This window comes from Cololabis saira, chromosome 20 (genome assembly GCF_033807715.1).
Source record: "Cololabis saira isolate AMF1-May2022 chromosome 20, fColSai1.1, whole genome shotgun sequence".
Lineage (NCBI taxonomy): Eukaryota > Metazoa > Chordata > Actinopteri > Beloniformes > Belonidae > Cololabis > Cololabis saira.
The window spans coordinates 23,043,546-23,069,018 of NC_084606.1; the positions used below are offsets into that span (position 1 = coordinate 23,043,546).

General features: G+C 46.4%; 1 protein-coding gene across 2 annotated transcripts in view; it reads right to left on the reverse strand.

Moving 5' to 3' along the window:
• Positions 1 to 16,653: 16,653 nt before the first annotated feature.
• Positions 16,654 to 25,473, reverse strand: part of LOC133420606 (SH3 domain and tetratricopeptide repeat-containing protein 1) — a 37,466-nt gene continuing 28,646 nt past the window's right edge. For both annotated transcript variants that reach the window (XM_061710340.1, XM_061710339.1), the window contains exons 11-18: positions 24,505 to 24,645; positions 24,204 to 24,425; positions 23,810 to 23,990; positions 22,527 to 22,677; positions 20,406 to 20,528; positions 20,142 to 20,292; positions 18,778 to 18,974; positions 16,654 to 17,238 (exon numbers count right to left, since the gene is read on the reverse strand). In XM_061710340.1, the coding sequence (XP_061566324.1) occupies positions 16,981 to 17,238; positions 18,778 to 18,974; positions 20,142 to 20,292; positions 20,406 to 20,528; positions 22,527 to 22,677; positions 23,810 to 23,990; positions 24,204 to 24,425; positions 24,505 to 24,645 (1,424 nt within the window). In that variant the 3' untranslated portion in view covers positions 16,654 to 16,980. The remainder of the gene's footprint in view (positions 17,239 to 18,777; positions 18,975 to 20,141; positions 20,293 to 20,405; positions 20,529 to 22,526; positions 22,678 to 23,809; positions 23,991 to 24,203; positions 24,426 to 24,504; positions 24,646 to 25,473) is intronic.

A 25,473-nucleotide genomic window follows, 5' to 3' on the forward strand; every position in this document is an offset into this window, starting at 1 on the left:
ATACATACATACATACATACATACATACATACATACATACATACATACATACGTACGTACATACATACACATATATATATATATATATATATATATATATATTAATAAAATAAATATATATGATATATTAAAATATATATAGGATATATACTATATATCAAAAATGCATATGCATTTTTGATTTGTTCTAAAATTCTGCTCATCTCAGTGACTTTTCTTATAATCGCTGAATAATGTGACTTCAGAAGAAATATAAGCGTCATACTTAGATTGCGTATCGTTAATAGGAAGTTCCTTTTAACATCATTCTGGATATGTAGGACATGTGAAGAGGATTGGAAGTTTTATCAGACTTGTATATTCAAATACAACAACAGACTGCCAAGAAGTTGTGGGAGGGGTTTAATGTATTGCCCCTTTATTATTATTATTATTATTATTATTATTATTGTCATTGGAAGAAAAAGAGAGTCATTTTTAATGTGTAAGCAGCGTCTAAACACAGTTACCGTAATACCCAGTTTACAGACGCAGAACAGAACTCGTGAGCTTCTGACTTGACCACAGTTTTCCGTCTCTGTCTGGGACAGACGGATGTGTCGAGGCGGGCAGCCGCTCGTCCCCGTGGGTGACCTCAGTCAGACGCTCGTGCTACATTCCACCGCACCGTGCGGCTGCCACTTCACATCAAAGCTCGCAGTTTGGTCTGGAGTATTTCTTTTTCAGCTTTAGGAGCTACTGTTACCTGAAACAGAAGATGAGGTCAGCTGGTGTGGGAGGCCGTCCTATAGCTCGCAGCATTGGCACACCTTCACAAACACGTGGGACGTCATTAAGTCATCTCTTCACACAGGCTCCAGACTATTGAACGGGCCAAAAGTGGCCAAAGCCATGTGTTGTGATGCAATGAGTGAAATTATTTTGGCTCAAACAACACACACACGAACCGTGGACATACAGGGAGACCACAGTAACCCCAGGGGGATGGAGAAAGAGAGGAAATCTAAAGAAACAAGTCCCCCACCTGCCATGAGCAGGGTTCACTTGACTTCCTGTTTCTTTGAAAACGTGCTTCTGACAAATGTATGAATGTTCATGACAAAGATTTCTTTGATGTCAAAAGTTAACATACACAAAAAGTACTATGTCTTTAAATAACATGGGAAACACGGTCGCCTCGCTAGCACACGCCTTTTCAGATCTGCCCACAGATTTTTGATGGGATTCAGATCAGGGCTTTGTGATGGCCACTCCAGGGGCCTGTACTACGAAGCAAGTTCAACATATCCAGGATATCTTTTCCTTATCCAGATTCACTAACCCGGACAATTGCAATCACGCTAAGCGGTCACACGACGGTGGTTATCAACTCGGTATATCAACCCAGGTTTCTCCAATCTGGATATGAGCGCGTGCACATAAAAGGGGCGGTGTTTTCAGCGCATGACCAATCGCAAGCATGGAGAATGTAGCAGTAGACATTTCTGCAGCAGTCTTGTGTTTCAGCAGCTACCAGAGATGGTTAATTAAATTACCTTCACGGAATCACGACAAAAAGGCAAACACACATCTTCATCTTTGGTCAAAAGAATCCTGAACTCTTTTTTCTTTCTCCGACCGTTTATTGCGCATGCTCAGAACAGTGCGCGCAGGCACGTTATAATATCATCCCATCATGTCATTTAGTTACAGCAACATGGCTTTGTAACTGGTATATTGTCAAATATACTTAACAGAGAAGTCCGCTGTCAGAGCCGCTTATTTCAGTAGCGAAGAGCAAACAATAATTTTACGGAAATATGATGAGTATAGGCATATAATACAGGCAAAAAGCAACACAGTTGCAGCTGCAAAATGCAGGAAAGACAGCTGGCAAAAGATCGCTGATTGTATGCGTAAGTTCATAGGGATATAAACATCACTGCCCCATCATTAGGGCATAAGTAGATCTGACTATAATTACAGTTGTCTATTCTGTTAAATGCATGTGTTGCTTAGATGTATTCGTATGGCGTGTATGACAATTGTAGCCTCATTCCTTCCGCTGCAACCCCAGCGGAGTGAAACGCACATGGGAGCAAATAAAAAATAAATATAAAAACATAATTCAAAGCAGTAAGTAGGCTCACTTTCATATCTTAGAAGTACAACAAGTACAAGGCTTTAGTGTTTCTATCACTCTCTGTTTTAGGATGATATCAGTATACAAAAGCACAATGAAATAGCATTGACATTACTTGCAGCAAACAGAAAAACAAATGACAAGAAGAAGACAGGAGGGTCCCTGAATACGCGTTCTCTTCGGAGGGATCCTCTCACGATCCGCGCACCGAGCTCCACTGGATTCTCTTCGAAAGGGCATGCCATTTTCCAAGAGAGCTGATTGGTCAGTGGGCGGTGCTTTTATACCCGGCGATCTGTATCTCGAACATAACCTGCTCCGGAGCAGGTTAGCTGTTCAGCATAAGTTACCATGGTGATGTACCCCGGTAAGAAGTGAACCACTGTCGTAGTCCTGAAAACCCAGGGTTAAACCTGAAGTTACTTCGCTAACCCCAAATCCCGCTTCGTAGTACAGGCCCCAGGACATTGACTTTGTTGTCCTCAAACCACTTTTGAAGTATTTTGGCAGTATGCTTAGTTGTCACTGTCCATTTGGAAGACCCATTTGCATCCAGGTTTTAGCTTCCTGGCTGATGTCTTGAGATGTTGCCTTAATATTTCCATGTAAAGTTCTTTCTTGATGATGCTGTCTATTTTATGAAGAGCTCCAGTTCCTGCTGGAGAAAAACAGCCCCACAACATGATGCTGCCACCTCTGTGCTTCACAGTTGGTATGGTGTTCTCAGGACTATAAGCTTCCCCCTTTTTCCTCCAAATTTAACTTTGGTCATTATGGCCAAACAGCTCCATTTTAGTTTCATCAGACCAAAGGACATGTCTCCTGAAGTTAAGGCCTTTGTCTTGGCGTCTTTTTGCAAACTGTCATCTGACTTTTTTATGTTTCTTTAGGAGTAATGACTTCTCTCTCTCTCTCGCTGAGTGGCCTCTCTACGGAAGAGTATTAGGGCCAGGCAGGAGAAAAATAAAAATATTTTAGAGGAGGAAGATTGTTTTTTTCATTATTCACTTCGAGAAAAAAGTTGAAATGTCGAGAAAAAAGTAGAAATGTGGAGAAAAAAGGCAAAATTTCGACTTTATTCTTGAAATTGGATTTCAAAATTTCGACTTTTTTCTCAAAAGTGTATTTCAACATTAATCTCAACATTTTGACTTTTTTCTCGAAGTGCACAATAAAAAAGAATCTTCCCCTCTCAAATATTTTTTCTCCTGCCTGGCCCTAATATTCTTCCGTACCTTTCAGCCCATGTCAATGCAGGACACTTTTCACTCTGGATAATGACTCTTTCTTACAACCTTATCCAGCATCTTCACAAGGTCTTTAACTTTTGTTCTGGGGTTGATCTGCACTTTTCGGACCAAAACGTGTCCATCTCTGGGACACAGAGCCCGTCTGCTTCACACCTGAGCGGTGTGATGGCTGGACATTCCTATGATGTGTATATGTGCATATAATTGTTTGAACAGATGAACGTGGCACCTTCAAACGTCTGGAAATTGCACCCATGGTAAAACAAGACCTGTGGAGCTACATGATTCTCTCATAGATTTTTTGCCTGATTTCTTTTGATTTTTCCTTGATTTCAAACAAGGAAGCAGAGTGTTGGAGATGCAGCCTTAAAATACATCCCCAGGTGTGCCTTCAATTAACTCACATGTTGTCAGTTAACCTATCAGGAGCTTCCAAACCCATGACATCATCTTCCCTACATTTTTTAAAGACATAGTACCTTTTCTGTATGTAAACTTTGAACCTCAAATAAAATAACATACGTTTCTCTATGAAATTCTCTCTCTCATTATTGTGGCATTTAGCAAAATGAAATAATTTTGGTAATCCTGACTGACCTGAAAGAGTTTAGTCTGATTTAACTTCAGACAGTGAGACATAAGATGTTATGTGTCTTTTTGCACAGAGCATGTGAACTTCTTGTTTCAACTGTGCAGGTTATCAGTCACAGATGCAGGTCATTAGGAGTGCTTGAAGGGAATGAAACACAGGTGTGAGTAATCCCTGTAGCTGAAGCAGATAAAGAGCGGCTTCTGATTGAAGAGGCAAGGCAAGGCAAGTTTATTTATATAGCACAATTCAACACAAGGTAATTCAAAGTGATTTCCATCAACATTAAAAGCGGCAAGACACAATTAAACAGTAAATAACAAATAAAATGAAATAAAATGATAAGAAAAGAGGTAAAATAATAAAAAGCACAAGTTGTTAAAAAGTAAGGGCAGTAGAGTACAGCAGGTACACATGTCATTCTTACAATGGCAAGAATTACTTTTCTATACGGTCAAAACGTACAAAGACCGGGTCAAATACAATATTACAAAAGTAATCTGTAACAATTCGTACGGTGAATGAAACCAATTTGACAATTCTATGCCACAATGCCTGTTTCCAACTCCGTTGTTTATATAATTGAGAAAATTGCCCCTGCGGGGACACTCGTCTGCCAGGTGTCTCCTCCTCGTCTCAGCGGTCATCCCTCACCTTCACTCCGACTCCGACAGTGTTTGAAGAAGCAGTTGAGGTAATAGAGAAAGAACTGCTTATATCCTGCTGGTTGTTGTTTACATGAAAAGGAGAGGTTCATGGGATGGCAGGCCATCTAACCTGGGATTAATAATCCCAACTGTCCTGTAAAACTGAGAAGTTTGTGGTCCGTGGTTTTATTGGATTTCTGTGTTCAGTCATTTGGAGGTCGATGCAGATCTCGCATCTCAGTTTGTCTACTGTGTTTTCTGCATCTGTTCTGTGTTTTGTTGTTTTTCTTCTTGGTTGTCTCCACGTTTGGTCCGTCTTTCCCTCCCTGCCTTCCTTCAGCCCCCGTTTCCCTGTTCTTGTTGCCACCTGTGTCTTGTTTGTGCCGCCCGTTTATCCTCAACGCGAGTAGTGTTTGTCCCTTTACCCTTACCAGCCCATGTAATTTGTAATTTGTAATTTGTAATTTATTTATTTAAAAACAGGGACAGTGCACAATATTTCATCTTGTACAAGAGAATATGCATTGTGCTAGGTTGTAGCAGCTTGCTATTTTCCACCTGTAGTCCCTGGGCAGGTTGATGGAATAGTACATAAAAATTAGTATAGAAAAAGAAAAAATAAGTAAAAGAGCAGAACTACGGAAGCGTATTGCATTCACTTGAGAAAAAAAAATCTGTTCTGCTTTTCTGAATTAACAAGATAATTATCTCAGAAATCCGATAAAATTCAGAAAAACAGAGCAGATTTTTTTTTTTTTTCATTAAAACTTTTCTCGGATTTCTGAGATAATTATCTCGTTAATTCAGAAAAACATTTTTTTTTCTCAAGTGAATGCAATACGCTTCCGTACAGAACAAAGCAAAGAGACAATAGTTAAAATAGATAAATAGAAACATGGAAGCAGATTCAACAGAGCATGGGATTTGTCAGATGTTGGTACCTAAGATTTAAAGCTAGACTGCCCCCCCAACACACACACACACACACACACACACACACACACACAACACACTTCATAAATATACACACACTTGTCTTGACAGTAACATACGCTTGGCCAGATGTGAGAAGTTGTGGGGACTTGTACATGAAATAATGTCAGTTAGCAGAGTATTCCATTTAGTCATTGCAATACAGGAGAATGATGACTTCCCAAATGCAGTTTTGCGTTGGGGTCCACGACACTCACCCCTTTTAACAGATCTGGTTGTTCGTGTGACTTCTCAGAGCAGAGAGTAACACATCTTTTCAAGGGGGGAGCTGCAGCATTATGGATAATTTTAAAAATTAAGCAGACATTTGAGTGCTTTAACAGATTCTCAAAGTTTAAAATGTCATATTTGTTGAGTATATGACAATGATGGTAGCGACGTGGTTTTTTAATCATGGATTTTTAGGGCACCTTTGTGTATTGTTCTCGTGGGTTGTGCCTGATAGACCAAAGCTGATGTAAAAACAACTACAGAACTTTCTGTGGCATCACTAAAAGAGTCTCTGGAGGGTGCGTTTGAAGATAGTCTTATTTGGATCCCCATTAGTTACAGCAAAACTGCAGCTATTCTTCCTGGGGTCCGACACATAATACACAGTACATTACAACAAAAATTAAAACCAAACCTAAAGAGGTAGCATATAAAAAAAGAAAGGAAAAACAAAATAAAGAAAAAAATAAAAAGTAATTTCAGAATGGAATCGGTTTATCAAAATTTGGGCAAAGAACGTATAAACGTATAAAAGCATTTGGTGCGGTGACACGCACTTTATGGCGCGCGTCGCCGTGTACCCTACGCCGTAGGCTCTGCGTTGGTGTAACGCGGAACCATAATTCAGGCTGTAGGATACACCGTACCCCACGGTGTTTTCTACAGACTTTCTGTTTGCACTTTTGTTATTGCACTAAAAATGTGCACTATTACAGAATGGATGTTCTGCTTTCTTTCTATTGTTTTATATGAATGTATACAATTTTAAGTTAAGCAGGACAGGTTTCTGTTGAAGAAAGATACTTATTTTATTCAGTTCATTTTGTTATTTTGTATTAAAGTGAATTGCTGGATAATAATTTGTTTTCCATGTGTTCATGGCATTCAAAAATATGCATCTAATTCAATTCAGGATCGAGTCAAATAGTAAAAAAGTAGTTTCACTCACAAAGAAAGGCAAAACAATTCTCCAGGCCAGGAAGGGTGAAGGCAATCGGGTTGATGAGGTGTCCCTTATTTATTTTTCAGGGAGTTGTCAACCCTAGTCACACATCATTCTTGTATTTTGCTTTTCCTCTTTACTTGTTTATTTCAAGCTGTGATTATTATGTTTGTGCGGTTTCCGTAGCCCGTCCTGACAGATGAATACAGCAGTTCCATGTTCTCATGTTTTTCTTCCAAAAAACATGATGTCACTAATCCTTTGCTGCTTTCTCTACTCTTCCATGACAGACCTGGTTCAGGACTTCCAGAGCTGGAGTGCCACACTGTCACGGCAGGTCAGCAGGCTCTGGATGGTGGAGCGGTAGAAGGTCACCAGCAGCTGTGTGTTCAGACTATCGTTCAAAGTCCTAGAGGACAACCATTCTCAGTCCTTGAGAAGTATCGCTCTAAGCCCTTGATAACTATCGTTTTAAGTCAAAAGTTAAAATAAACATTGCTTTTGCAGAAAAGGTGTAAGCTGAAGCCGTTGCTTATAGTGCCTACCCTTTTTATCTTGTGATCAACTTAAATCTGAAACATTGGCATTAATCCGTGAAAACAAACAATGCATAAAGAAGACAAAAAAATAAATAAGACAAAATATAAAATTGACGTTTCACATTCTAGAATGTTTTTGATAATATACTTTATAGTTATAGTGTTTTATATTTATTTACAATATTTTCTTTAAAAATTTTCCTGAACTTGTAGATAAAACTACAAATTTTTAGGTCATTGTCACAACTGTTCCATATTTCTCTTACCTTAATTGATGTACATCTCTTCTATCTGTACATCTCTACTATCGTTCCAAGTCCTTGGGAACTATTGCTTTCTATGTCCTTGAGAACTATCATTTGAAGTCCTTAAGGACTATTGTTTTAAGTCCTTGGGAACTCTTGCTCTAAGTTCTTGAGGACTATGGCTTTAAGTCCTTGCGTGAAGACGACGCACAGAACTTCATAAGCAAAAACACGTTGTTTTGTCTGTTTTCTCTTAAAAGTTTGCAGGTTTGAAGTTTTCTAAATGTCACAATGTTTATGGAAGCGTCACCGGACTGCTGTGAAGGAGCAGTTGTCAAGAACAACCACCATCCACTCGGACGGCCACGGCGAAGCAAGAAGCAGAAGCCGCTTGAAGAACCAAACACCCTTGGGGGCCTGTGGGGGGGGTTACCTCATGGCGGTGGGGGGGGGTGGCTGGGGAGGGCTCGGGCGGGGGGCTGTGGCTGGGGCGTCTCCGGGCCTCCCGGGGGGGGCGGGGCCGTGGACGTGGGGGTCCCACCCGGAGGGCCCGGCCCTGCCTGGGTGGGGGGTGGCTGTCTGCGCTGGGGGGGCATTGCTGCCTTGGTCCTCCGTCGCTGGGCGGGGGCCAAGTGCCCCTGCGGATGTGGGGACTCCGGGACCCTTGGGGTGTCCGCCGGGGTGGCCTCGGGGGGGGGGTGGGGCCGGGTCCGGGGAGCGGGCTTCCCCTGACCGGGGGGTGCACGGGCGGGCGCGACGGCGGGGTGGCACCATTCCCAGGTATCTATGTCTTATGTTGTCAGTATGAATGGGAGGATGTTGGACCGTTTCCTCCTCCGTCTGGGGGCTCCGGCGGCGCCGGGGGCGCCCTTGGAGGTACGGTGGGGCCCTTGCCCGGCTCGGGGGCCGGCCCCCGTCTACTGGACGGCCGGTGGGGGGACGCGGGTGTCTTATCAGGGCCGGCTTTGCTGGTCCTGCTTCCTGGCTTCGGCCTCCGCTCCCCCTCTTGCCCCCCCTACACGATTCATACGCACATAGGCGAAAGGCGGGGGGTCCGGGTCGTGGGGGGCACTGTCCCGCGGGGCCTGGCACTCCCCGCCTCACGGTTTTAACAGCAAAATAGACACTGCACATTCAACACTTAATAAATACATTTGACAAGGACACGTAGTTCGGGAGGGGGGGGGGGTCTGTGTCAATCGATACTTGGCCCTCCCTCCTCCCTGTTTTTATGGCATTAATCACATGCACTCAACACAAGGGGCGGGAGGGGGTCCCACATCACCCGCGTTCCCTCACCGGCCTGGGCCTGGGACGGGTGGGTCGGGTTACCCGGGCCTGGCGGGGCCCGCCGTGCAGCCTGGGGTGCCTTCTGGCGGTGCTGGATCCCCCCGGGGAGGGGGAAACGGTGCGTGATTGTATGTCTGTGTCGGTGAGAATGCGGTATGGAAGGGTCCTGCCATGGAGGATTTGAGCCCCCATTGGCAGGACATCAAAAACTTAATAATTTATCAATATTATATTATACAAAGATGGTTATTATTATTATTATTATTATTATTAGTATTATTATTAGTATTATTATTAGTATTATTATGTATAGTATATTATATTATTATTAGTATAGGTATCGGATAGGTGAATGGATGAATGAATGGGATGCCTGGGTCTGGGGCCCTCCGTTGTCGGGCCTGCGCGGGTGTCGCCTTGTTGGGGGGTTCCCTCTCTCCGGGCCCGTCTCCGGTCCCCCCCGCTGCCTCTACGGCGGGGCGCCCCTCTGGTCTTGGAGGGCCACTTTCGTGGGGGACGGGTGCGCCTGCCCGCGTCGGCGGCTGGGGCGGCTCTGTCTCTCCGGGCGGGCTGGCCCCCTGCCGGGTGGGGGTCGCTGGCCTGAAGGGTGAGGGCCTCCTGGCCGCGTGTCCGGCCCGGACCGGGTGGCCGGGGATTGCCTGGGTCGCGGTCCGCCGCCGCGGGATCCCTGGCTGCTTCTTTCCGCCGGGTGGGGGGGGGGGGCCTCGCAGGCGGTGGGTTGCCTCCCTCCTACTTCTCCCCTCTGTGGGGTTGCCGGTGGCCTGGGTTCCGGGCTCTTCCTTGTCGGCCTCTGGTCTCACGGGTGGCGGGGTTGCTCCCCCCCCTCCCCCACTATAGATACACTTCAGGTGGAGCTTTGTTTGGTTTATTACACACACACACACACACACACACACACACACACACACACACACACACACACACACATATAGTAATTTAGTCACACGCATACACACACACACACACACACACACACACACACACACACACACACACACACACACATGCATGATCATATACATACACACACACACACATAGACATACACACTGGCTTGTTCACCTGCATGCTGGCTCTTTAGTTTTTGGGTTTAGGTAGCGGTAGCGATAGCTTAGCTCAGACTGCGATCAGATCTCAAGATTTAGGTCGATTGCTGTTCGTGTTTTGGATGGCTCCGTGCCGGTTTCGTGCTTTGTTTGTGGTTTTTTTGTTGCAGATTTCCAGTGCTTGACGTGTGTCTCTGTGTGTTCCTGCTTCCTGGATTGGCAGTGGATGTCGTCACCACCCCCCCCCCACCCCCTCCCCCCCCAAAAAAAAAAAAAAAAAAAACACTGGGTTTGTATGTGTATATTTATGTATGTGTACGCATATGTGTGCGTATATATATGTATATATTACATATAGTAATAATGCACATATATACACTTTTGGTTTCTACCGTCATGGTATCAATCAATAATATGTGTGCAGACAAGGTTAAAAAAAAAAAAAAAAAAAAAAAAAAAAGAAGAACCAAACACCTCAGAGGAAATGTGGCATCAAAAGCACCAACATGTCAGCAGACATGAGTGCAGAGAGGCTCAGTAGAGTGGGTCGACGCGCCCTACAAACCCCACAAAAACACCTGAAACACCCGAAGCTCAGACTGCTGTGCACGTTTTCTCCCAGAGAGCTTTGCTAACAACACTGATGCAGAAACCAGTAGAGACGAAACTGGACTCATTCTTCTTAGTGTTTAGTGTCCTGAATTGCTCATTTTTGTTTTGCTTCACTAAAATGTTGATCAGTGTTTTTTATGGATAAAACCTGATTGTGATTTATTACATTGGTAGCAGTGAATCAAGGCTGGAAACCCCCGACGGCCTGAAGGACTGTGACGTCAGTGTGGAGGAATGTTTTCCTCCGATGGACATGAACGAGTGAAACCCTCCCCGCCGCCTGCAAACTCATCACAGATGTGGAGCTGGTTGAAACATGGCTGCTCCTCCCCCTCCCCCTCCTCCAACTCTCGGAGAGGGAAGTTGGCCGTGGATGTGTTCGTGAACCAGCCGGGCCCAGGTTGGTGTGGACAGACGAGGCGTGTCAGCCAGCTATGGACGTGTTTATGTGAAGTCACTCCAGGAACACAAGAGTCCTTGTCTGGCACAAGGACGCGAGGAAGTCCAGGCGGCTCTGCAAGGTCTTTCTTTTCTTCTGTCGCTGCTGAACATCTCAGTCACTTCAGGCTCCACAGACCTGAACAGCTGCTCTGCTGCTGAAGAAAGAACAAACCACTGGTTCCTTAGTTTTGAACGGTGGTGGTTCTGGCCTGACCAAACACCCCCCCAGGGCCATAACCCCTGATCCCCCTGTTCAGTTGTTTATAGGTACACCGAAACCTTATATGGAGGCATATAAACACACGACCGCAAGTCGTCTCATTTCACTTCAGTCCAGCTTTATTATTGTCCCCCCCTGCAACACAGCACCTATACCAGGGTTCCTACCCGGCATATTAGCCCATCACTACATCCCCCTTTCTGATTAAGAGACTTTACCTGGAAGACGCAAGAATGAACATGTTGAGAACTGTTATGTAAAGGTCTTCCTCTTTTCACAAGCATACTGTAACTATTAGTACCTTGGAGATTCAAGTATTATCAGAACAATGATATCCTATCAATTAAGAACACTTGTGACTTCTCACTTAGCTTATTACTGAGCTTATAGGCTTATTTCTGAGACCACTGGTATGAACCTTTTCTCAGTGCTTCTATAAACATATTGTAAACATAAACATCTCTTTTCATCAACAAATATTTCCAGATTTTTAACAACACAAAATATCACACCACAGTAAACTCTCTCTCTCTCTCTTTTTTTTTGTGCGTGTGTAGTGTGTGTGTGACATGGTGTATATGTGTGTGTGTAAGGGACTGCCCAAACCCTTCACTCAAGTGAGGGGATTATTCTGCCCCAAAGGTCACTCAGTGTCTGTTTTCATCTCACATAGTCTTGTAAATGCACCGGAGTCTTCCTGACTCTGGCAGGATAACGTCTCTCATACTCTGGAGTCTGTCGCCCAGAGTCCTGCGGGACCTCCGATGTGACAGGCATGCTCACTGCATTGGGAGCGGTGTTCTCCAGTGACGTGTCAGGTGCGTTGGTGAATGTTTCAGGTGCCACAGAGGTTGGCGAGAGGTGGAATCGGTTTCTGCGCAGAATGCCTCTGGGCGTCTCAATGACATAGGACCTTGGTGTCTCCGCCGGGGAAACCACTGTGCCTCTCTGACGCATGTCTCTGACCCACACATGGTCACCGGGTTGCAGTCGTGGCAGTCATGTGATCTGTGTCTTCGATTGTATTTTTGCTGTTGTTTTTGTCTATAAAGTTGTTCTGACCTTTTCAGATTCTCCATGTCTGCACAAGATGGGTTGAGCTGGGACGGAATGACAGGAACAGTCGTTCGGATTTTCCTACCCATGAGTAGCTCAGCGGGACAGCGTCCATTAGCTAGTGGAGCAGCGCGGTAGGCCATGAGGGCGAGATAGGGATCGCTCGACTTCTTGAGGAGACTTTTGATTGTCCGTACGGCTCGCACTGCCTCCCCGTTGCTCTGCGGAAAGCGTGGACATGATGTCACGTGGCTGAAGTTCCAGTCAAGTGCAAACTTTCTGAAAGGCTTAGATGCAAACTGTGGTCCGTTATCTGAGCGCACCACCTCTGGAATCCCGTGGCGTGCAAAGATATAGGAGAAATCGTCCACAATGACTAGATAGTGTTTATTATCTATCTGAAACAGGTCTGCACCTACTGTCGACCATGGCCTCGATGGGAAGTCAGTGGGCAGCATTGTTTCTCTGAGGTTTGTTCTCTCCCTGGCACAAGTGTCACAGCTCTCTATCAAATTTGTCAGCTCTCTGCTGAGGCCCGGCCACCACACTGACTGTTTAGCTCTTGCTCTGCATTTAGTCACGCCGAGGTGACCCTCGTGCAACTTGGTCAGCATGTCTGCTCTGAGAGATGCCAGAATGACGATTCTGCAGCCGTAGAGCAGCAGGCCGTTGTGAACTGTGAGCTCACCTGAAAATGGCAGATAGGGTTGGAACACTCTTCCGATTGAGAACTTGTCCGGCCAGCCATCTGCACAGTACAGCTTCAGCTGCCGTATTATGTCGTCATCGTCCTGATGAGTCTTTTCTCAGTCGCTGGCAGCCCTTCCACGACAGAGTTGGCATACAAGTTGATTTCTTCCTCTTGCAGACCCTCAGATGTGCTATTAACGGGTGCTCTGGACAGCACGTCTGCGGTCGCAATCTCTTTGCCGGCCACATGAGATATGCTGTAAGAAAATCTCATTAGACGCATGCGAAGCCGTTGTATGCGTGGTGGGAGTTCATCCAGGTTCCTCGAACCTAGTAGCAGAACCAAAGGCTTGTGGTCCGTCTCGATGAAGAAACTTTTCCCAATGAAAAACTCAGAAAACCTCTCGCAAGCCCACGTGGAGGCCAGTGCCTCCTTTTCGATCCGGGCATATCGCTGTTCGGTGCTGCTGAGAGATCTTGAAGCATACGCAACTGGTTTCCACTCTGCCCCATCTCATTGCTGTAGGAGAACAGCGCCCATCCTGTAAGATGACGAGTCTGCAGACACCAGTGTTTCAGCGTTTGGATCATACAGCGCAAGCCCGGGAGGAGTAGTCAGTTCTTGCTTTATGCTGTCGAAGGCTTGCTGCTGTTGTGACCCCATGTCCACATATTTGTCTTTCTCAGCAGGTCTCTGAGTGGGCGGGTCTTCTCAGCTAAATGGGGGAGAAATTTCCCCAGGTGATTTATCATGCCAAGAAAGCATCTCACCTCACTGATGTTACTGGGCTCCTTCATGGCTCTCACATCACTCACTTTGTCGGGCGCTGCGCTGACTCCTGATGCCTGAATAACCTGGCCCAGAAACTTTATCCTGCTCTTTGAGAACTCACATTTGTCATTTAGTGTCACACCTGCCTCCTGCACCCGTGACAGAGCTCTCCGCAGTCTCGTCATGCTCACTCTGTGTGGCTCCCCAGATGAGCACGTCGTCCATCTGACACAGAACTCCATCCAAACCTTCCAGGATCTGCTGCATGCGCTTCTGGAAGTGTTCTGGAGCTGATGAGATTCCGAATCACAGACGGTTGTAGCAATACCGCCCATACGGAGTGATGGAGGTGGTTAGAAGACAGGACTCTTTACTGAGCGGAATCTGCCAGAATCCAGCATTTGCGTCCAGCTTTAAAAACACTCTGGCTCCGGCAAGCTGTCACAGCGTGTTTTCCACAGAAGGAAGAGGGTGCCTCTCTCTCAACACTGATTTGTTCAGCTCAGTGAGGTCAGTGCATATCCTAACTCCTCTGCCTGAGCGCTTGGGCACCACCACCATAGGAGCACACCACTCGGTGGGCTCCTCCACCTTTGATATGACTCCCTGTTGCTCCATGCAGTGCACCTCCTCTTTAATCTTGGACCTGGACCAGGCATAAACCAGGACTAGTAGAACAAAAACCAGGACCAGGCATAAACCAGGGCTAGTAGAACAAAAACCAGGACCAGCAGAAACCAGGGGTAGTAGAACCAAAACCAGGACCAGCAGAAACCAGGGCTAGTAGAACCAAAACCAGGACCAGCAGAAACCAGGGCTAGTAGAACCAAACTAGTGCAACTAGTGGAGAAGATGGGATAACAGCCGATTATCATCTTAAATTAAAGGCAGTTGGACGTGACAGTGACCCGTACAGTTATCCCAAGAACCAGTGGTCCATGGACATTAATATTGGCCACGAATCCAGTTTCCTGATATTTATATGTCCTTAATTTCTACGCTGGGGAAATACACGAAGAAAAGATTGAAGGCATACAAAAGTCTTGACACTTAGTCGTCTTACTTCAAGGCAGGATTTGTTGTAGAAATTAAAGTGATGAGGACACCAAACTTTATTATTTGACCGTTTAACGTTAGCTACCCAAAAATCCAACATTACCTGATACAAAATGGGAACCGCAAATCCACGTTTCGTCGCCTGGAATCTAGTTGTTTCTGCGAATTGCAGCGATCCATTTGTTTCTCTTAAGCTTATTTTTCGGCAGTCTTTAAAAAACGATAACTCTGATTTCTTGCTAAATCTATGAGTACAGTCGATCGCACAACAGCTCTTTCCCATTTTAGATGTTTTCCAGTTGCTCAAACTGAAAGTTTACACTGCCACTCAGTCTTTCTGACACTCAGTCTTTCTGACACTCAGTGGACGTAACCCGCTGTGAAGTCGCATCTGTGACGTCATGCGCATTCCCTCTAAAATAGTTAGCATAGCTTCGTGGTAGATATGGTGCTATAGGCCTAGGCTGCAGGGGGGCACCGACATGATCCACTGAGCGGTGCCCCTCACCCTCCTTCTCTTCTCCTCTTCCATCTTTTATTAATTATAAGTATCTCATAGCCATCATTGTTGTCTTGATTGTCATTGATTGTCATTGTCATCAGGTTTCTTCCCTCCTGAAGGGGAGTTTTTCTTGCCACTGTTTGGCTTAAAGGGAACCCTGGCTATTAAGACATGTAGGTCTTAAAAGATAAATGTTGGTATCAATTACAACAATGTGATATAAAAAACCTTTTTGATGTCTTCGTTTTTATAAAATTTGAAAATATAATTTAACTCGTAGGTCGCCATTGTTGTTTACACCGCAATGCATTCTGGGTAGTGACGTCAGACGGTGGCACCTGCTAGCCCCCGTACACTGTTTTGACACCCAGAAACAGATGAAAACACTGCTAAACAGGTGACGGCGCAACAGAAACACAGATGAAAATGCAGGCTACGGCGTAGCCTACGCCGTCTACGCCGTAGCCTACGCCACAGCCTACGCCGCACCGCCACCCGCTCTCCGCTCTCCGCTCTCCGCTCTCGCCGGGATGGAGACGCCGGTGGGCAGGACGCACGTTTGGGTGGGCATAGCCCACCCCTGCCCCCCCCCTAAAACCGGCCTTGCCCAGCACGTACCAAAAATAAAACCTTCAAAAAAAGGGTATGCACAGTGCGTACAGGATTCCGGCTGGCTGTGCCGCTGCATTATATAGTTTAATGCACTGATAAGATGCGCACGACTTTGATAATTTTTGCAGATCTCCCGTGCATCACAGCACACGAGAACTTTGATCCAGTTTGCCTCAACCGAGACGTCTTATGGGCTCCCTCGTCAGCCTCCACGGCCGGGAGAGTGCTGCTCATCTATGTTTTAGATACCTGTCCCAGTTAAACTAACGCGGCTTATCACCGAACTACGTCATCGCCCCCAGAATGCATTGCGCAGGTAGAACATGGCGCCTCCCGCAGGTCAAAATATGTGATAAACATTGTAGATTTTTAAAGCAATTAGATTATTTTATGTGTTTCTAACAACATATTTTAGTATAAGAGAACAATTGTGGCTAAATACAAGTCTTAATAACCAGGGTTCCTTTTAAGGTTTTTCTCCCACTGGGGGAGTTTTAACCTGCCATTGTTTATGTTATGTTTATGTAATCATTGCTCAGGGCTCATGTTCTATATCTGGAAAGATCTTAAAAACAACTTCTGTTGTATTAGACGCTATATAAATAAAATTGAATTGAATTGAATTGAATTGAATTGAATTGAATTGAATTGAATTGAATTGAATTGAAAGGTCTGGATCGGGACCCTAGTGGTCAGTAGAGGAACTGCTGGTCCAGAGATGGAATGTGGTGAGCCAGGATCTGGACTAGCAGCCCGTCTGGATTTTGATGCAGAATCATGAAACCAGAAGCTTCATCTTTAATTTCAGTCAAAAGCTGTTTAATCAAAACCAGACGTAAAAACTGCAGCACCGGTTCTGAGAGTCCATCAGATCTGGACTTGAGCTTCCACGCAGGACTGCAGGAACACATTAAAACAGCTGTTCAGAAGTAGGGCTGATGTTCTTCTTAAGCCCAGCTCCCTCTGGGGTCATGCTGAGGTCCTGTAAACTCAGAGTCATCAAGATTCTATTGATCACTGATTAAGTCTTACATTCTGAAACTTGTGAATTTATATTGTAGTCCAATCAGCATTTGGAAAAGAAGGTTCGTGCACCCTCCCATCGTCCAACTACGGCCTCTGTCCTACTGTCCACTCCTCTCCGGATGTGGCTGGCTGCCGACTAGCTGCTGATCGGGCGAGATATTGATCCTTTTGATGTTGAGCTCTGCGGCGAACGCCCGGGCCTTCTGGTAGAAGAACAGGGAGCGCTCACGGTCCCTGAGGAAGTTGTGGTAGATGGTGGCGAGGCGGGTGCACAGGTGCAGCTGGGATCGTTTGTTGCCCAGGTCCATGGCTGCCGCCAGAGCCAGGTGGTAGTAGCCGGCTGCATCGAACGGGTCCTGCAGACCAGTGAGAGAGAGAGAGGAGTCTTAAACGAGTGATTCTGAAGACGTTCCACATGAAAGCAGCGTCCCTGAAGCAGAGGGGAAGGACGGACGGATGGAAATCTTTAGCAACGATGCTCCTCACAACCTTTGGAGCATATTTCTCCTTCTGAGTCTGGATCTCTGATCCATCAGGCACCAAGAACCGCCGGTTCATCAACACCTGATAGAACCACATGGATGAGAGTTACCATGGAAACCTCCTTCAACCATGGTAATCTCGTCCAGAGGTGACGTCTCTGGGCTCAGAGTCGTTGGTGGTGGGGTCACATGTGGCGCTTTTACACTAGTACCTACTCAGCCCAAAACTCAACTCGCCTCGGTTTTGCGCTTTCCCACTTGTGCCATTTCCCCCTCTGCCTGGGGGCTCTGGCGGAGCCGGGGGTGCGGTGGGGCCCTGGCCCGGCTCGGTGGGCCGGCCCCCGTCGACCTGGATGGTCGGCGGGGGAGCCTGGGCGCCTACTGGGGCCAGCTCTGCTGGCCCAGCCTCCTGGCTTCGGCCTCTGCTCCCCCTCCTGCCCCCCCTACACGACTCATACACACATAGGTCCGAGGGGGCGGGGGGGTCCGGGGCGTGGGGGACATTGTCCCGCGTGGCCCGGTACTCCCCGCCCCACAATTTTAATAACATCTTAGACATCGCACACTCAACATTTAATAGATACACTTAACAAGAATACTTAGCGTCTTGGAGGGGGATATCATTGTCAAATATGATACCCTGACCTCCTCCTCCCTGTTTTTATTGCATTAGCCACATGCACTCAACACCAGGGGTGGGAGGGGGGCCCACACCACCCGCGTTCGCTCGTCGGCCTTTTTACAGATTTCCAGTGCTCGATGTGCGCCTGCGTGTTCCCGCGTCCTGGTTTAGCAGTGGATGCCCCCCCCCCCCCAAAAAAAAAAAATATTAACAAGATAAATATATGTGACATATGTATTTTATATTAAAAATGCACATAGGTTCTTTAGGTTCCTTAGGTTCTTACCAGCATGGTATTAACCATTAATATGTGTGATATGTTGATATCGAACACAAGCCACCGACCCAGCAGCACATTTATCATCTCCTCCAGGTTCGACATCTTTAGTGTTGTTGTCTTCTTCATTTAGATCACACAATTATACGTCACAGCAGCTTCACTTCAACCCTCCTACTTCTGCTCCAGGTGCTGAATTGTTATGGAAAAGAAACCAGGCCAGTCGAGCCGAGCTGAGTTGAGTAGAGCTGAGTAGGTGGTAGTGGAAAAGAGCCATTACTGGACACTTTTATCCAAAGACACGTACACGAAGACGGAGGGTAGCGGGACAAAGGAAACAGGAGTCCACGAACAGAAAACACAATCAGAAGTACAGCCAGAGACGTCTAGAGGACAGTCAGGTTCCATTCTGTTAGTTCAGAGAGGAGTAGACGGGAAAGATGTGCCCTCAAGAGCATCGTGAAGACAGAGAGTGACATGGAAGATTTACCGTCCAAAGCCAGAAACCCCTCACCTTCAGGTCGTGGAACAAGATGTCCCCCAGCGTCTGGTAAACTCGGACGTAGTACAGTGTCTCCTCGTCGAACTCCAGAGGGCTGGGACAGAGGCTCAGCGTCTTCAGGTAGTAGTGCTCAGCCAGCTCGTGCTGGTGGAGGTGGACGAACAGAGCAGCCAGGCGGTGGCAGGCCACGCGCTCGTTCAGACGCTCACCTGTGTGCACATCCACATACACCTGTACAGGTTAACCTGCGACTGCCGGGACATCTCCCAGATCACATGTAAATATCACACGAGGGGCATCTGCTCCGTCTGCTCAGTGTCCTTGATTTAACTTGATCAGTTTATCGGCCTTGTGTAGACTATATTAATCAATCTGTTGAGCATGTATTTCTACAGACTGTGTAAGAATAAGTGGACAAGTGTCCTGCAACGTCACCTGAAGGTTTCAGAGGAGTGTTCTTCAGGTCTCTTTAACTTGTACTGCACAAAACCATGTTGTAAAGGGGGGAACAAACACACCTGGAACCCAACTGGAACGTGCCCAGCTGCTGTCAATCACAGTTTTAGACATTCAGCCATTTTTGATTGGCTAATTTAGCTTATGCTAACCTACGATGCTAATAAAAATTACTTCATAATAATTCCGATAAAATCTTACATAAAATCCTAATTTCAAGTGTTGCTACAAAAAAAAAGTGAAACCAGGGCTAGGGGAGCTGGAAAGAAGACTAGCGGAGCTGAACCAGGACTAGCGGAGCTGAACCAGGACTAATAAAGATGAAACCAAGACTAGCATACCTGAAACCAGGACTATCATAAATGAAACCAGGACTAGCGGAGCTGGAACCAAGACTAGCAGAACTGAAACCAAGACTAGCGGAACTGAAACCAGGACTAGCAGAGTTGAAACCAGGATTAACATAAATGAAACCAGGACTAGCGGAGCTGGAACCAGGACTATCAGAGATGACCCAGGACTAGCAGAGATGAAACCAAGACTAGCGGAGCTGGAACCAGGACTAGCAAAAAAATTCCTCGTACAGTCGTCAGGATGTGAAGTCTAACCAGACCTTTGTGGTCAGTAGAGGAACCACAGGTCTGGATCTAGATCCTGGTGTAATGGAGACTGCCGATGTGAAGCTCATGGTTGCAGGAATCATTTTGTTTCCAACTGGGAACGCTAGTTCTATGACAACACTGGTAATTTTTACTCCTCACAACTTGAGACACACTGAAATCGTGTTCCCAGGTACCTGTTTGGGAAGCAATGCTTCATTCCTGGACCTCAAACCGCTGCTGGTAGATGATAAATGGTTCTTGGTCCAGATCCAAGAAGCAGCCTGTTGAAGTTCAGAGGCATCCGTGATGATTACATACCCAGACTGACACTGATGTCCACGGCGATCTGAGCAAACTCCACCGCTTCAGCGTACATCCTGAGACGCAGCATGACTTCGCTCAGCTTGTTGCACAACCTCAGCCTGGTGCGAGCGCCGCCGCTCTTCGTGGCGATGGGCAGCGCTCGGTCCTGCAGAGGGACCACACAAACAGAAACACCTCAGGTCAGGGTCAACAACCACAAATACTTCCCACTCTTCTGTGGTGTTAGGCTGATGGGGGAGGTGTTTCTACTCAGACTACCCTGTAGAAGGTGATGGCCTTGTCTTGGTCCTCCAAACTGTTCAAGAAAATATCTCCGGCAGCTTCCAGAAGCTTCAGAATGAAGCTGGTGTCTCCAGTGCTGAGAGCCACGTCCTGAGCCGCCTGAAAAGCCACAAAAAAGAGTTGAAGAACGTCATCATGAAGAAGAGCTGGAACAGGAGACACTCAACGTACACGCCCCAAAACCTGAGAGATAACACTTCATATTTGTAAGTCCACACTCAAAGTTCTGAAGAAATTTGACGAGTCTCGAACAAAACAGTAAATACCAAACTTATCTAAAAGCTGATAGTAATTTCATCACTTAGGTAATGTTAGCGGAGTAAAGTCATCGCTTTGATGTACTCGAGAACAATGTCCCTCATGTCTCTGAACTCCTCTGGCCACGACGGCAAACACTCATGAATCATCATTTTTTAAATAAACTCTGTAAGACGGAAGACAGTCCAGTGGTGTTCAGTGGAAATGGCAACTACAGATGTCTGAGTTCTGTCCCCTGTGGAACTGAAACTCAACAGTCATTGGCTCATCCGTATTTGTGGGGCGGGGCTTATCCTTTGGTTCACCCTCCGGACAGGAATGGAAGAGTCCAGTTTGTGGATCTTGTTGAATGTTCAGTGCCATCTACAGATGTTCTACAGGACTAGGACCAGGTCTTTGTGCTTTCTCCTCAGATGCTGCTTCAATATATTCCTTTGTCTCCTCATGATACCATCCTCTTTTTTAAGAACACCAGACCAAACTATTCCATGCTGAGTCTCATCAGACGACATCTTTACCTCATGTTTAAACTGTAATCTGGCTTTATTTAGCTGGTTTTGGAGCAGTGGGTTTTTCTTGCAATGGGCCCTTGAGTACTTGTTCGTACATGTTTGACATTAAGTAACGACACTCATCATGGTATTAGAACAAGACTATAATAGTTAGTCTCAAATATAGATTTGCGGTAGATATGCTGCTATAGGTCTATGCTGCAGGGGGGCACCGACATGATCCGCTGGGCGGTGCCTCTCACCCTTCTTTTCCTCTCCTTTTTCCTTCCTCTCTTCTCCATTACCATTTTTATTTATTATAAGTATCTCATAGCCATCATTTTTGTCCATCGTTCCTGTAGTTTCTTGTGCCGGCCCCCCTTTTTTCTCTTTTGTGCATGTTTGCTGTTTGGAGCCTCGGGAGCTGCGTTCTGGCCTGTGTTCCCCCCCATCCCCGGTCATCCCATTGCTGCTTCCACCTGCCTACGTGGATGTCTGCTGTGTGCTGCTGATGCCCCCCCCCCCCTCTGGTCATCCCGCTGCTGCTTCCACCTGCCTGCTGTGTGCTGCTGACGTCCCTGACTCCCCCAGTCTGGCCTTCGGCAGGAGGGTCCCCCCTTATGAGCCTGGTCCTGGTCCAGGTTTCTTCCCTCCTAAAGGGGAGTTTTTCTTGCCACTGTTTGGCTTAAGGCTTTTCTCCCACTAGGGGAGTTTTTACCTGCCATTGTTTATGGAATAATTGCTCGGGGGTTTATGTTTATGTTCATGTTCTGGATCTCTGGAAAGCGTCTAGAGACAACATCTGTTGTATTAGACGCTATATAAATACAATTGAATTTAATTGAATTAAATTGTATCATCCAGAACCTTGACAAGGTCTTTCATCGTCGTTCTGGGTTCATTCATTCAATAACCTTCTGCGGTGCTACAAAGACTGCCATTCCAGGTTGGTTACTTCTGGATTTCTGTTTGATGAAGGTGGGACCTTCAGGTGCGGATGAACCCGGCTCCATGATTCAGGAGGTCCATGGTTCTTCTCTTAATGTCGTGGTTGATTTTTTTTTTTTTCTCTAAGATGTCTACAGTGAAATACGTGAAAATCGAGCCACAGGTTTGCCTCCAACTAGCTTAAATTATGTCAGTTAGCACATCAGAAGCTTAGAACACAAAAACATCCTCCTGTTGAATCTTCTAAGATGAAGACCCCCTTTTCCTGTCAGACTTGGAGTCGAGGCGAGTCGGGCTGAGTAGGTACTAGTGTAAAAGCGCCACTGGTCTCAACTGTGTGATCAAGAAGCCTACGTGATGTTTGAAAGGTCAGCAGTGGATGAGGAAGCTGCTCTCAGACCTGGAGGTAGATGTCCACCAGCTCGGTTTGGCCCAGCAGCTGGTAGATCTTCCCGGCCGTCAGCCAGCCGTACGCCTCTTTCTCCCTGCAGCCCAGGTCGATGAAGATGGCCAGACTGGTCTTGGTGTAGTCCAGAGCCGCCCGGTACGCCCTGGAAACATTCAGACTGTTTTAGCCGGAGGACGGAGTGCGCCACGCGGGAAGACTGACGGACTGTGAACAAGCTGAAAGACACGAGGCCATGTCACCGTTTTTATCAGTTTCACTTTCAGTGTTTGTCTCGCCACACATGTGGACATGACGGGGACGTGATGCAGATCTGAGGGGGACATGAAGGGGACATGATGGAGATATGATGTGGATATGACGGGGACATCACGGTTGCAAGACAGGGACATGATGTGGAGATAACAGGGACATGACGGGGACATGATGCCGATATGATGTGGACATGATGTGGACATGACGGAGACATGAAGGGGACTTGACTGTTACATGGTGCCGATATGATGTGGACATGATGGGGACATGAAGGGGACTTGACTGTTACATGGTGCCGATATGATGTGGACATGACGGAGACATCACAGGGACATGCTGGGGACATGATGCAGATATGATGTGGACGTATCATGGACATGATGTGGACATGACGGACACATTGGTCTCCCAGTTTTTATTTTTTTGTTTATTACGCTTATTTTTCAGTCAAAATGTCAAAGCACTTTGTATTTCATGTACCTGGATGAAAGGTGCTATATAAATAAAATTTGATTGATTGATGGATTGATCACGGGGACATAGCATGGACATGACAAGGACATGATGCAGATATGATGCGGACACGACGTGGACATGAGTTGTAGCCCCGCATGAATGAAAGCTTCCGAGATCTGATGTGTACGATTGTCAACCCAGATTTCACTAACTTTAGATTATCACATCACCAGATGGGAAAAGTACCTTTGGGACACACCCCCTCAAGTTTGATTGGCGCTTACTTGGAAACGATTGAAACTCTTTAAACCTCTTTTCATTGTTAGCAGGTCAAGCAGCCTATGTTTCATAGAAACTAGTGGAAACTAGTGGAATATTGTGCAAGCAGTTGGTTTCTCTTACCCTAACCGTAACACCTAACCCTAACCCCAATCCTAATCGAACCCCAATTTAACCCTAACCCTAACCCTATTTGCAGTGTCTCCAGAGGCCTGCTGAGGTGAATATAAATGTCTGACATCTGTACAGCAGTGATCCAGCTGGCGGGTCCTGGTGGGGGCACACACCTCTCCGTGCACAGACTGAGGTAGAGTTGACTGATGGCCTCCAGGGCAGACCCCTCTTGTCCTCGGCGTCCTGCACACCTCAACAGCTGGATCTGGTGCCGCCGGTAGACGATGCACTGGGCCTGGTCTGGACTCTCACGCTCGTACAGATGGCACAGGTGCCCGATGGCGCCGAGCTGGCCTTGAGATGAAAACACAGTTTAACACCCCACCCATGATGCTCCCTCCGCCGTGCTTCACCATCAGAGATGATGCGTTTTTTTACACCATACGTGGTGTTGAGTATTCTGCAAGAATAGCTCAGCTTTGTTTCCTCGGGCCACCAAACATTTTCCAAGTATTTCTGGGGACTGACAAGAGAATAAAGAGGAAGAAAGATGGCATTCACACTTACGGTCCGGCAGCTTGGCTCGGATAGCCAGCAGCAGAGCCCACTCCAAGCATCCTTTCCCGTAGTCCAGCTGCTGCTGCCTCATGTAGAGCTGTCCCAGCTCCAGCAGCACTGTGATGAAGTTTTCCCCGTGGCTTTCTTCCCCGAGTTTAGAGAAGAGCTGCACGGCCTCCGTTAGGTACCTCTGCGCTAACGTCTTGGCTCCCGCCTTCAGACACAGCAAGCCTTTGTGAAGAAGAAAAGCCAGACGGTCACATCACAGTGCCGCCACAAAAATCTCACACCGCAGGCTGTAAATCCTCACCAAGGTTTGCCTGAGCCACGGCCCAGTTTGGCATGTCCTCGCACTCCTGGCAGATGTGAGCAGCAGCCTGGTAGCTCTTGGCTGCCCCCCGGTGGTCGCCCACGCACCGCAGCGCCACGCCACGCATGTTGAGCACCACCCCTAGACAAGTTCATTCAGGTTAGATCAATGCGGATGGTAGCAAGGACACGAGTCTGAACCCATTCCCTAGCAGTGACTCATTCAAGTCTTTTTTCTCTCTCTCTTTTTAGCACCATTGTCATATTTTTTTTCTTTGAATCAAAAAAGAATACGAAAATCTGTGTTTGACGACAGCTATTTTCTGTTATTCTATAACTCTATAACTGTTGTAGTTTTGGTTTAGTTTTTTTGTGTTTTTTTAAATTAGGTTTATTGGAAAGTGTTTTTTTTATTGCATAATTTGTAATTAGTTTTTTATTATTACATTAATTGAAATTTGATTTCTTAGGGAAAAGGGACAGTCTTCTTTCTGTTCCCTTTCATTCAAGGAAAGAGATTTTTGTAATTATATTGAACTGTTTTGTTTTTCTTTTATTGAATGAAATAAAGAATAAAATAAAATAATAATTAAAAAAAACCTGCCCTGGTTGACCTTTAAATGGGATCTGAGCAGCTCAAGCTGATGTCACGTGATCGTGTCTTCATGACACACCCAAAAACACCCACAGCGCTGGAGGGAGGAGCAAGCAAACCCTTGGAGTTAGGAGCTGGTTGGAGCTCCTTCAGCAGCAGGATCTTCCAGGATGTTCAGGAGGAGTTCTGCAGAACCGCGTCCTCTCAGACGCACCTGAAGGATGTTTGGTGTGGACGGATCCCTGGAGATCGCTGCAGCACCTCCACGGGTGTGAGGTCTGGACCAATCGTTATAGAGGGTATGCATTGACGTCACTTTCCCACTGGACCACGCCCCCTTACTCGCCCTGAGTAGCAAAACATCAGCAAAAATGG